The 13,851-nt window shown below is 46.1% G+C and overlaps 1 protein-coding gene across 1 annotated transcript in view; it reads right to left on the bottom strand.

Moving 5' to 3' along the window:
- PLEKHH1 (pleckstrin homology, MyTH4 and FERM domain containing H1) overlaps positions 1-11,712 on the bottom strand; it is a 71,886-nt gene extending 60,174 nt beyond the window's left edge. Inside the window, exons 1-2 of the mRNA XM_049770295.1 lie at positions 11,451-11,712; positions 1,482-1,628 (exon numbers count right to left, since the gene is read on the bottom strand). Of these exons, the coding sequence (XP_049626252.1) occupies positions 1,482-1,607 (126 nt within the window). The 5' untranslated portion in view covers positions 1,608-1,628; positions 11,451-11,712. The remainder of the gene's footprint in view (positions 1-1,481; positions 1,629-11,450) is intronic.
- Between the last annotated feature and the right edge of the window lie 2,139 nt (positions 11,713-13,851).

The following is a 13,851-nucleotide window of genomic DNA, read 5'->3' as shown; positions in this document are numbered from 1 at the left end:
TGGGCTGTTCTTCATGTCCCCCAACCTCTCCATCCTACAAACGGTTCTAAAATGATCCAGGTGGGAGCTTGTAGCTTCTGGTATAATTGGGAGTTAGGGGCACACTTTCTGTTTGTCTGTTTAATGAAGGCAGATTTCCAGTGGGGACTGAGAGATTCTTTTTTTTTTCTTTTCTGAAAAGTGTACAATAAGCAAAAAAAAAAAAAAAGTCTGGGAGCCTATCTCGTAGTCCAAGGCTAGTTGTCTCCCTGCGAAACTGCAACTATGGAAAGAGAGGTGACGCCAACAGAGAGGTTTGCCTTCCTGAACACCAGGTAACAACAAAATAGGTCCCAGATTCAAACTTTACTAATTAAGACTTTGGCATACTTAGGACAGATGTAGATTTTACTTTTGTATAATTGAAGGTATGTGAAGCTGATGGAAACTATAAGCAAACTGTACAAAGAATGGTTGATTAATTAAGGTTTATTTTCAGTGCAGGTCTCCACCCTTTAGATGTATCGTATTCCAAAATGCCTCTGAAATTCAGCGGTTTAGTGGGACATCCATCCCTTGGAAATATTCTGAATTATGCTCAGTTCCTGGACTAGTGAATTCTTGTGTGTGTGTGTGTGTGTGTGTGTGTGTGTGTGTGTGGTTTTTGGGTCACAACCAGCAGTGCTCAGGGGTTACTCCTGGCTCCATGCTCAGAAATTGCTCCTGGCAGGCACGGGGGACCATATGGGACACCGGGATTCGAACGGATGACCTTCTGCATGAAAGGCAAATGCCTTACCTCCATGCTATCTCTCCGGCCCCCTGACTAGTGAATTCTTAACCTAACTACACAACGTAGACATAACCCAGGGTCACATAGCTGTTAAGTGACAGGACCAATTTCCTTGGAACCAGCCAAAGAGGCTACCTCCTGTAACTGCTTACTGGAAGGCAAGCTAAAGGGAGAAGATTTCCATTCTTCTATCCTAAAACATCTATTTCCTTCCATTGAAAGAAAACATATGTTAAAGAACAGAAGTTCCACTGCAGTCACACAGAAGGTGATGAAGGACCAACAGGACTTGTGTCATTCCTTGGATGTGTCACAAGAAGATGCACATAGGGGAGAATATAAGATGATAACTTAATAAGTGCTTTGATTTCGGTCTTTGGAAAACAGAACAAAAAAATACCCCGAGTTTCACTTCGCATATGTGAACAGTGTATTCTTTTTTTTTGGTTTTTAGGTCACACCCAGCAGCACTCAGGGATCACTCCTGGCTCTATGCTCAGAAATCGCTCCTGGCAGGCTTGGGGGACCATATGGGATGCCGGGATTCAAACCACCGTCCTTCTGCATCTAAGGCAAATGGCCTACCTCCGTGCTATCTCTCCGGCCTCATGTTCTTGTAAGTACTGTGAGCTCACTCTCTCCAACTCAAGCCCTTTCTGGCCCAGACCACTGCCGTCAGGTGGGCTGCTACCTGCTCCCCAGAACCTACCTTGTCAGCCAGCAGCTCCCTTATCTTGCTGGCCTGTTCACGGAAACGGAAAAGCTGGGTTTCTAAGGCCAAGCATCGCTTCTGCCAGTCCATGCTGGCCTGGGTCTCCACTTTGGGTTCCGTCATGATGGAATAGTCCACTGAGTCCTGAGAAGAAGCACACAGGAAATGTGTATGAGGAGGAGTTATGTGGGGAAGGAGAAAAGGAAACCAAAGGTAGGCCGAGAAAACAGTGCTCAGGACATGAAGTTAATTAAGTGTTGTTCTCTCTCTGCCCATTGCCACCATTCTTAGATGTCTGATGGCCACGTGTGTACACACACTCTCCATCATATATGACCTGATCAACCTCAGGAAATCACAAAACAGGAGAAACTGTCCGGAGAACCTATTCTTACTTTCATAAAATGGAAAAGGAGGCTCCTTTGTTTTTATTTTAACCAAAAAAAAAAATTCAACGTGGATGTCTGTTCTCCTGGCATTGTTGGGGGGTGCGGAGGGGCATGTAGTGTGAGGGATTGACCCCAGGGCTTTGCACATGCAAGGCATGTGCTCTATCACTTGATTCACATCTTTGTCCCCTATTTTGGAAATCTTTGTTTAGTTTATTCAATAACATTTTGAACTAGACACTATCCTAGGCACTAGGCAGAAGAAAACAGGAGTCCTTTGTCTTTCAAGTTTTCAAGGAAATTAAGAATACTTTAATATAAAAGTAGGTTTTTGGGGCCAGAGTAATAGCACAGTGGTAGGGCATTTGACTTGCACACAGTCGAAACTGGACAGACCCTGGTTAGACCTGGGTTTGATCCCCGGCACCCCATATGGTCCCCTGAGCCTGCCAGGAGTGATTTCTGAATGCAGGGCCAGGAGTAACCTCTGAGCGCTATTGAGTGTGGCCCCCAAACAAAAAAAAATTATGTTTTTATCACAATTGTCAATCAATATATAAAATAAGTATCCTTTGTCTTTGAAGTTTTCAAGGAACTCTGAGGACAATTTAATAAAAAAATTAGGTTTTTGTCACCATTGCCAATCAATATGCAGATATACAAGTGCAGGGTAGCAAGGTAGACTACGTTAGAGGGCAAAGAGGAGTTTTGGGAAGGCTTACAGTGGTTAATAGAGTCATCTGAAATCACAAGAAAAACAGAAGGCAATACCCTGGTTCCTAGGGTAGTTCTAACTCTCTGTGTCTGCACAGATTTCTTTTTTTTTTTTTTTTTTTTTTTTTTTTTTGAGGGGGGGAACACCTGTTTGACGCTCAGGGTTACTCCTGGCTATGCGCTCAGAAATTGCCCCTGGCTTGAGGAGACCATATGGAACTCCGGGAAATCGAACCTCAGTCCGTCCTAGGTTAACAGATGCCTTACCTCTAGTGCCACCTCTCCAGCCCTATCTGCACAGATTTCTGATGTGAACAAATAGAAAGAAAATATAATATGGTACTTTCGGCTGGAGTAATAGCACAGTGGGTAAGGAGTTTGCCTTGCATGTGGCCAACTGGGGTTCAATCCCCACCATCCCATATAGTCTCCCAGGAGTGATTTCTGAGTGCAGAGTCAGGAGTAACCCCTGAGTACTGCCAGGTGCGGCTCCCCAAAAAATACTTTGAGGGTTGGAGACATCATACAGGATTATAGCACTTCAACTGCTCACAGCCAAGTCCAATTTAATGAAATGTACTGCATATGGTCTCCTGAACATTGCCAAGAGTGATCCCTGAGAATGTGCCAGGCATAGCCCTGAACATTGCTGGGTGTGACCCAAACCATCCCCTATTCTCTCCCCCAAAGAAAATATAATGCCCTGAATTTTCACGGCAACTTTCTTTTAGTTGGAATTCTGGTCATCTTTTGTTTTGGAACAGATTATTTTTTTTCTTTTCTAGTCTTTTTTTGTGCTTGTGGGGGGGGTGAGTTTTGGGCCACACCAGCGACGTTCAGGGGTTACTCTTGGCTATGCATTCAGAAATCTCTCCTGGCTTGGGGGACCATATGGGACACCAAGGATCTAATCGTGGTCCATCCTAGGCTAATGCCGGCAAGGCAAACGCCCTACACAAGTAGATATTTATAAAAGCCGTAGCTAGTGGGATTGACTTAGCTATTTCCTGGGTATGTTTTAGAGAACAAAAAGTGGGTTGAAGATGAGGAACTGAAGGATTTATTTGTGTGCCCAAGACAGGGGAGACACAGTGAGCCCCAAAACAGAAAGGCTGGAAGATACATCCCTCGCAACTTCCATGATTCCCATTCATACACCCCATCAATAAAGGAGCTTGGTAACCAGCATAAATGTCCCTCATCCAAATCCCAACTTATGGTCACTCTAGGATTTGATTTTAAAGAATGATCATTAGTTTCTTATACTGATAAATATTCTTAGAATAGCATATTAGATTTTTAGATTTATGTATGATTTACAGTTGAAATAATACAATGTATGATTAATCCCAATTATAGGGAATGAAGACTGAATGGAAGATATGGAATATGACTTTATATCTGTTGACAATTTTATGAATCTGAAGCTGGGTAGTGAATATCTAGCTATTTATCTTGCCTACTTGAATATATTCCTGACATCTTTTTCACCATAAAAAATGTGGTCTATTTCCATCATTTTGTTTTAGTTTGGTTTGGTTGGGGTTCTGGGCACTGAATTCCAGGGTCACACATGCACTCTACCCCAAGCAATATCCCTGGTCCCAAATCTGCTATTTCCTGAAATCATTTCTTTTCACAGGAACCTGTAAGGTCTCCAAAAACCCAGTACTCACCCCAATACCCAAGTGGACAGGGCACCTTGCACTGACAGGCCACCCACCAAAGTTGCTGCTCCTCTCACATCAGACTTTTACAGGTATCTTTCTGAGAAGCTCACTAATTTAGAAAGTTCTGTAGCTAGTAAGTTGCTCTGAAGTTCTTGGTTTTTTTTTGGGGGGGGTGGGTCACATTCAGCAGTGCTCAGGAGTCACTCCTGTCCATGTTTGGGGGCTATATAAGGTTGCAGGAATTAAACCAGAGTTAGCCTTTGCTTTATTCCTCCAGCCCCTAAATCCTGTTTCTTCCTCATGGTACTCTTTACCTCACCCCCAAACTGGAATAAAGTCTGATTTCACAAATCATGTGGATTGTTGAAATGAGAGAAACATTTTTATAGTCTCTCTGAAAGAGCCCGAGGCAAAAATGAACCTATATCCCAGATTGTCCCAGACATTCTGCCACCATCATCTCCATCATCTGCCTTTCTGTTCAAAACGAGGTCAACAGAGCTGTGTGGGAAAAGGACCTGGTGGCTGAATCTTTTGGTGCTGGACTGCTCAGAACCCAGGCATGTGACCTTAACCCTTCTTTCCCAGAACCGTCACCCTAAACAATCCCCACATTGTGACCTCCCAGCACTTGCCACCTCAAAGAACTGGGACTGGCTTGAACGAGCAGGAAGACAAAAGACAAAAACAAAACATGACCTCTCCTAGCTAAACAAGCTCACAACTGAAAAGACAAAACAGGACCTTGTGGGGCCTCTAGGGAAGCTGGGAGGCTTCATGTGTGATTTGCTTTGTCCTTGAAAGGGATAAAGATTTTCCTCTGAGAAGTGAAGAAAAAAAAAAAAGTGGCAGATCTGAAAGTGGGACCTGAGAGGCATGCAACCTTAGCCCAAGGCTAAGAATTAGCAGTAAAAGCACCCAAGGAAGACCAACGGGATAGAGGAAACTTAATCCTTTTGTGTTATTGAAAGAGTTTGGTGAATTTTAATTCCCTCTTATTGATTGTCAAAGCTGGGAATCAGGTTCCATGGGAAGAGCAGAAAACCAAATGACTAAAATCTCCAGGTACGTTGAATATAAAATAGCCGTTGCTGGTCTCTGCCTAGCCCTGGCATCTGAGATTAACCCTGTGTCTAGGGGGTGACTTCCCCAGAGACCTCTTTATGACATCAGGGTTCTGAACCCATCAAGCACTTTGCTTAATCCCTGCCTTCGGGATACTGGGGAGGGGGCTGGTCCTCATGCTGGGCTTGCCTTGGCATGCAAGGAGAGCTAAGAGGTTTCGAAATGGATTGGAGCAAGGCGCTCGCTGCCAAGCCAAGGCCTAGAGGCTCTTCCGACAGAAGCAGGTGGTCAGAGCTGCAGCTATAAAACACAGGCTATTAAAGGAAAACTCCAGTTGGCTAAGCCTCACTTGCTCAGCCACTTTGCACTCGAATCTTCCATTAAGATGCCCAAGAAGGGGCGGAAGTGACTTTGAATATTGCTCCTTCAGGCCTCAAAGCCTGAGAAGGATAAGTGTTATTTCTCTGTCAATCTTCTCAATCAATACCCATAGCTGGAGGATGAAAGGTATAGTTCCCAGAGCACAGATGACAAGACTCATGACTTCTGCACCTTGCTTAGAGACAAAGAGCAGAGGAGCATCAGGGCTGGGCCAGGATTCCCATTTCTTGACTTCTAGAACTGTAGAAGAAACTGTAGAGATGTTTTAGTGGTAGTGAAGGTAGCAGAGAGGTGGGTTGCCAGATGAGCCTACAACAAACACATTGATGGCAAAAATCGATAGGGACACGAGAGAGGGGAAGTAAGCTGGGGGCAAAGGAGCCACCTGAACTGTTTTTTTTTTTTTTTTTTTTCATTCTGGAAATTTTCAAACATATGAAGTGGGAGAACAGGACAGTAAATCCACTGCCTAGTTACAATGATTGTTCACTCCGCCACCCTTGAGAAATGCAGTTCCTTGGCTTCTTCCTAATAGTACCCAGCAGGTTAAGCTGGTTGGTAGAATAGATTCAGACAACTGCCATGGCCTTGACACCTGCTTTGGAATTCCCCAAATTCCAGTTCAAGCCAGAAATGAGAGGAGAGCCCCCACAGGCAGGGTTCCAGGTAGGAAGGTGAATAGCTGGTGCCATTAGATCAATTAGGGGTTCAGCTAGAAGACTCCATTAGAGACCTGAATCAGAGAAAATGCACACTGGACCTGAGATGGCTTCAGCACATCTGAAGATGTGATTGGGTATTTTCACTCCAACCCTAAATTCCTTCCTTCCTTCCTTCCTTCCTTCCTTCCTTCCTTCCTTCCTTCCTTCCTTCCTTCCTTCCTTCCTTCCTTCCTTCCTTCCTTCCTCACTGTTCATTCCTTGGTTTTCCTTTTCCTTCCTCCCTCCTTTTCTCCTTCCTCAAAAAAGAAAAAAACAAACAAACAAACAAAAAGATATGATCAGAAATATGGCAGAAGAAGGGGAAAAAAAGGTGACATAAAAACCAATTCAATCAACTTTTGTTGAGTGATTCCTATGTACAAGGTTGGAAACATGATGAGTCAAGATGCCATTGCCTGGGAGACCCAAGTCTACTATTTGAACTAGCCTTACACTTCCCTGCAAAGGTGGCTCATCACGACTAAAGCCTTGGCAAGGTCAGGGGTCACTGTACCTTTCATCACTTTTGCTTGCCAGTGATGGACAATAAACATCTAAATGTGCTCCCTAGACACAGTTCATCACTAGCCCATTAGAGGAAGAAAGAACACTGAGCCCCTTTTCTGGAGGTAGAAGCTGGAGAAGGGTGAAAGGACATAAGTGTCACAGCCAATACACATCTACCCACTTTTGGGTAAAGTACTTAGTTTCACAATATTGGGAGAGCTGAAGAAAAAGGGATCTGAATGCAAAGAGTGGGGCCTGGGCAACTGGGGCCATATTCCTTGTAGATAAAGCAGAGCTGTCTTTATGATCCCAAGTTCTAGCACCAAGGCTTGGGTTTGAATGAGGCCTGGGTTCTAATTACAGTAATGCCCCTTAGTACAAGGAAAGGACATGATAATGCTTGAGAAATGCCTCAGCAAGGGATTTCCTCCTGTGGGAATGTAAAATGTGTCTATTCACACGTTTTAGCCTATAAGATACCAAGGCTATAAAGAATACTCGATTGGAAATACTGTCAGGTATCTTCCTATTGTTGGCTAACTTGTCATAAAGCAACTCCTGACTATCATCTTGTGCTTTTAACAGTTTATGGGATTAACTTGTCAGAGCCTCACTTGCATCTTGAAATTGTGGACAGTCATGAGGTCTCAAGTTTGGTCCCCAGAATAGTCTTACAGGCCCAGTATGGTCTTTCCAGCACAGCTGTCACTCTCTGAGATCCAGTAGCAGTCAAAGTGTGTGAGCGCTACAACCAAGTGTGTCCAACCCTAGGCTCCACAGCATAAGCAATGAAGGGAACTGGAGAGCATCTGAGATAATAGTGGGCTGGAGAGACAGTGCAGTAGGTTAGGTGCTTGCTTTGCCTAAGGTCGACCCAGGTTCCATCTCCGGCAACCATATACACCACCAGGAGTGATTCCTGAGTACAGTATGCCCCAGAACAAAGCCAAATCCTGGGCCAGAATAATAGTACAGCAGGTAGGGTGTTTGACTTGATGTAGTCAACCCAGGTTCAATCCCCGACATCCCTTATGGTCCCTCAAGCACTGCCAAGAATGATTCATGAGCACAAAGCCAGGAGTAACCCCTGAGCACCACCAGGTGTGCCCATAACCAACTACCCAAATCCTAATAACAATAAATTAAATTAAAATAAATAAAATAATAGTAGTTGGAGGAGAGACAGCATAAGATCCCAGTTTGATCTGGAACGACCATCTTGCCACCACCAGGCGTGATCTCTGAATATCGAGCAGGAGTAAGCCTTGAGTACAGCCAGGTGTGGCCTTCCATGCACCCAGCCAATAAGTATTTAAAGGGCAAAAATATTGAATCCAGAAAATGTCAACATTTAACCATCTTGTGACCTTCAAAAATGGTGATTTTAGAGACCATACTATGTAGAATTTTTGAGAACGAAAGGAAATAAAAGTCTACATGTAAGTGCTTAATAAATAAAAGGTAGCATCAATATACAAAAGATGGGGCCAAAGAGATAGCATGGAGGTAAGGCGTTTGCCTTTCATGCAGAAGGTCATTGGTTCGAATCCCGGCGTCCCATATGGTCCCTCAAGCCTGCCAGGAGCGATTTCTGAGCATGGAGTCAGGAGTTACACCCCTGAGCACTGCCGGGTGTGACCCAACCCCCCCAAAAAAAAAGATAACCGGGGTGTGCTAGGAGACAAGCACCATCTGTAGGTTCACCATTAGACACCCCTTGATGAGGTCAGTGGATTGTTAAAACCTTACTTTCTTTATGAAATTGAACAAAGGAGTCTATAGGGCAGAGCACATCTTTTGCCCATCACCATGCCTTAGCCACAGTCTTTCTAAAACGAACTTGGGTTCGTGGACCTTGGTGTGTTTTTCCAGTGACAGTGCATTCATGTCTGTTGCGCGCGCGCGCGCACACACACACACACACACACACACACACACACACACTTCATGCTCAACACCCTCAACTTAACAATGTAACTCAGAGATCTTCCTATCGTTTTATCTCCACTTCTGCCCCACTTTCTTTGCCATGCTTTTCAACAGCTTTATTATATTCTATTATGTGACTGTTACATGATTGTATGTGCTAGAATTTTGGATTATGCAAAATCTTTTGTTAAACAATGCTGCAATGACGATATCACTCGTAGATGCCAGAATATATCTGATGAAGGACAAAGTACCAGATTTGGCATTGTAGGGTGAAAGGTTACAATTTTAGTTTTTGTTTGTTTTCTTCTTTGTTTGACGGTCACACTCAGCTGTGCTCAGGGCTTACTCCTGGCTCTGACTGAGCTCAGTGATCACTTTTGGCTGGTTGGGGGAACCATAAGAAGTAATGGGAGATCAGACCCAGGTCAGCTGGCCTTGTGCAAGGTAAACCTCAGGCCCTAAGGCTGTACCTTTTAACGGTTAACAGCCCAAAAGGCCACCCATAGCCCTTCTCATTTGAACACCAGTCTGCTTCCCCAAGCAGAAGTCAGCTTTACTCTAATATTTGTTAAAAAGAGACTGACCCAGCTAGGTTGCCAAGAATAGCAGGAGGATGGATCAGTAGCCACTGCCTGAAGTCACACTGACCAGAAGGGTGTCCTGGCCCCTGACAGCAACATGTTTATAGCACCTTTGCCCCACAAGAAGTACTGAGTTTCCACACACAGGTATTGAGTAGCAGACAGGGAGAAGATGAGGAGGGGCAGATTTCTCAGCACAGCTGGTGACTTTTATCTGTTTATTTACTTTGTGGTACTGAGAGGCTACTCCTGGCTCTGCATTGCATTCAGAGACCATGTGGTTCACGGATTAATCCTGTCTCTTTTGCATGCAGAACAAGCATGTTTGGCCTCTGAGCTACCTCTTAGACCTGGGTTGGCTAGTCTTGCAAAGGGTCACAGAAGCTACACTTCACATGTGCTATTCCCCTTTCCCCCCTGCCCTGTGGGAGGAGGGAAGCACATCCAGCAGTGCTCAGGGGCTACTCCTGCTCTGTGCTCAGATATTACTCCTAGCCAGATAAGGTAGGGGAGGCATACAGGGTGCCTGGGATCAAGCCAGTCCAGTCTATGGCCTGCAAGACAACCACCCTACCTGCTGTACTATCATCCCCAACTCCTCAGCTGTTAGTTTTTTCCTCCAAATTTGGGTCCACCTGATGCATCCTCCAAAGGCCAGGCTCTGAGCAGACCCCATAGCACTCAACAGAGTAAGGGTAGCTAACTGGGCCAAACCTTAGTTCGGCATTTAAGTCGCTTGGACATTTCTTCTACTTTTTTAGCTAAGTGACCTTGGACAAAAGCATTTTTTTCCTGGAGTTGTTTCCTCCTTGGTAGGGCGGTGAAAGCAATATGCACAAACAGTGGAACTGACATGCGACAAAATGTTAAAGAATCTTACCTTACACACACACACACACACACACACACACACACACACACACACACACACACACGGCAAGACAGTTGCACGAGTTTGAAGAGGAACCAACAATCGACAAAATATTAAATAATTTTACCACAACACACACACACACACACACACACACACACACACACACACACACGGCAAGACAGTTGCACGAGTTTGAAGAGGAACCAACAATCGACAAAATATTAAATAATTTTACCACAACACACACACACACACACACACACACACACACACACACACACACGGCAAGACAAGTTGCAAGAGTTTAAAGAGAAACCAGAGAACCAGGGAAACTGTGGTTAAATTGATCTTTCAAGCAGGGGTACTTCGGTTCTGTGCAGGAAAGTTTTATAAGATCGATTCCCAGTGAAGGCTTCCATAAAGCACACGATGTCCTCCTGGCAGGGTAGATAGAGCAGGGCGAACCCAGCTCGAGAGCTCAGTCTACTTGCCAGACCGCCTCTGCCATGCCATGCCATTTCCATGCCAGCCCAATAAGAGCCTGGGTCACCTCTGACCCTGGTCCCCCCCCCTCAAATGGCTTCTAGGTAGGACAGAGCACCCCCAGGTGTCACCTGGTGTTCCCTTTCCAGCTTGGCTCAACTAACTAGGAGTCCAGCCTGCCCTCTGAACACCCCTAAAAAAGCACCGTAAAGAACCCCACAACAGAGGCTACCTTGGAGGAGAAAGAGGAGGCCTGGGGTTGAACTAGGGTGGAGTAAAGGGGTGCAAAGAGGTGCAAGTCACCAGGGTAGAAAAATAAATAAATAAACAAATAAATAAATAAATAAATAAATAAATAAACCTTCGGGTGACTGTGCCCAGGGCCCTTCCCTGGAGCAACTGGCTCAAGCTGGCTGCAAACTCCGGGTTCACCGAGCCAGGATGGGGCGTTCCCTGGAGCCGGATCCGAAATGAGATTTGCAGGTAGGGGAGGCACCTGCTCCCTCCGTCCGGCCCGCCCTGTCCCCTGTGCGCCCAGGCGAGCACCCTCCATCCCGGGCCAAGATCCCAATCCCCTGGCTTTGTGGGGTGCATGGGGGGCACCCTCAGCCACTTCCAGCGAGTCCCGGGCACCCCGGGAGCGCGTCCCCCACCACCGCTGCAACTGACCTGGGTCCGGAGGTCGCGAGTTCGGGTCTCCGCTCCGGGTCGGGGCAGGCGGGGTGGGAACGGGGCAGGCTGGGGGGTCCCGTAGGGGACAAAGCCTAGTCGAGCCCAGCCCGGCGGCGCCCCATTCAGCACCCCGCTCTGCCGCGATCGCTCTGCCGGCCCTGGGCTCCCCGCCCGCCCCTTAAAGGCAAGGGAGGGCAGAGGCGCAGGAAATGACCTCAGCGGGCCGCAGCCTCCCACCTCTGCGCACCGCTGGGCGAGAAAGCTCGGCCGGCTCTGCTGCAAGTGGGGTCCCCCTGGCAGAGCCCCCCAGATCCCCGGACGGTGAGGCTCCCACTCACCCCAACTTCCCCACAAGCCTGCCCAACTTCCAGCCCATGCATGCCACTCGAGACCTGGTCCCTGCGAGGAAGTGGCAGTCTTGGGGGGAACCTGGAGAGGGACAGGGGCGCCCGGCTCTTTTGGAAGCTGATGTGTTTGCTGCTTGCTGGTTCCGAGAAAGTTCTGATTAGGGGGGTTTTAGGGGAAATAGGCCCTGGTTAGCTTTGCTTCAAGGGGGGTGTGTTTGTGTCAGGGGGGTGTGTAGTTGTCCATGGATGGATGGATGTGTGCTTGTGTTGCTTATTTTATTTTATTATTTTATTTTATATTTTGGTTTTTTTTTGGGGGGGGGCCTGGGGCCCCTCAGGGGTCTCTGCGCTCAGAAATCATTCCTGGCAGGCTGGCGGGGGGGGGGGGGGGGAGGATCAAATAGTCTTTTTTTTTTTTTCAATGCTAAAAGCCCATGAGAATGCATTCTTGACTGTCAGAAAAGATGAAATCGCAGTTAGCTGAAGCTTAGATGGACTGACTGAGCAGTGCTTCTCAATTATTTTCTGTCATGCCCCCCTAGGAAGAAGAAAACATTTTTCACACCCCCATGCGACTGTAAATAGTATCTTTATTAAAAAATACTTTAACCTGCAAAACAAAAATATATCAAATACTTTGAGTTGATTTTTTAATCAGAGGTGATGTCTGGATGAATGGCTCCAATGAGCACGTTTTGCAATGCCTAGTTTTTTGAAGTGGGATTTGAAGCAGGATACAGCGACTCTCAGCCCCAGAGACATACAGAGACATAAACACGGGGCTTAGCTTGTTAGGACAGTGTTTACCGAGGTCAAACGCGCCCCCCGTTTACAGAGCCTGGGTGGGGCACCCCACTATTTGAGAAGCACTGGACTAGAGGGTGCTGGGTTGAGCAAAATTGGAAGAAAGAAAAGCACCGGATGATTATTACTCATATGTGGTATGCAGGGAAACAAAATAAGGGAATAGATAAATTAATTGATGACAAGCTGAAATACAAACTGAGAACACCGATTAGGGGGATAGTAGGTGAACTGAATCTAACTCAGACATGGGTGGGGTTTGATGGTGAGATGAAGTGGTAAGATGTCCACCAGGGCCATTAATGTCAACATCATTTTAACACATTACGTTAATTATAAAAAAACTTAATTTGGGCCCGGAGAGATAGCACAGAGGCGTTTGCTTTGCAAGCAGCCGATCCAGGACCAAAGGTGGTTGGCTCGAATCCCGGTGTCCCATATGGTCCCCCGTGCCTGCCAGGAGCTATTTCTGAGCAGACAGCCAGGAGTAACCCCTGAGCATGGCTGGGTGTGGCCCAAAAACCAAAAAAAAAAAAAACAAAAAAAAACAAAAAACAAAAAAAAACTTAATTTTTATTTGTTTGGTTGCTTTATTTTTGGATCACACCCAGCAGTGCTCAGGAGTTACTCCTGGCTCTATGCTCAGAAATCAATCCTGGCAGGCTCGGGAGACCGTATGGGATGCCTGGATTCAAACTTTCATCCATCCTGGATCAGCTGCATGCAAGGCAAATGCCCTACTGTGGTGCTATCTCTCCGGCTCCATTTTTATTTTATTTTATTTTATTTTAATATCTTTATCTAAGCACCATGATTACAAGCATGATTGTAGTTGGGTTCCAGTCATAAACAACACCCCCCTTCACCAGTGCATGGGTAGCTTATTTTAAAGAGTGGGACAAGACAAATAGGGCACTGCTTGCTGAGAAGTTTGCCAAGCAGTGTTCGCTGTACCCTAGACCCTCAAGGGCTTGGTATCTTCAGCTCTCCAAAAGGGCTGAGGTGCACATTTTGGATCAGGTTAATATAGAGTCAAGAAGGTGAAAATGAGGTTTGCTGCAGGCAAGGCAATGATTGCAAAACACCTTTTCCAAAAACAGTCCTGTGGCATCTCTGCCTCAGCTGAGCAGAAGCAAATGCTACACGGGCCCGCTTCTGCTTGGCATCTCCTGGTTCCTTTCTTCACCTCTGGAGGTGAAGCCTGGAAATCACCCAGCTAATGAACCCTCTAAGTGATTCTCATACAC

This window comes from Suncus etruscus, chromosome 3, assembly GCF_024139225.1.
Source record: "Suncus etruscus isolate mSunEtr1 chromosome 3, mSunEtr1.pri.cur, whole genome shotgun sequence".
Taxonomy (NCBI): domain Eukaryota; kingdom Metazoa; phylum Chordata; class Mammalia; order Eulipotyphla; family Soricidae; genus Suncus; species Suncus etruscus.
Note: the sequence above shows the minus strand (reverse complement) of the source record. Positions and strands in the feature narration are given on the sequence as shown.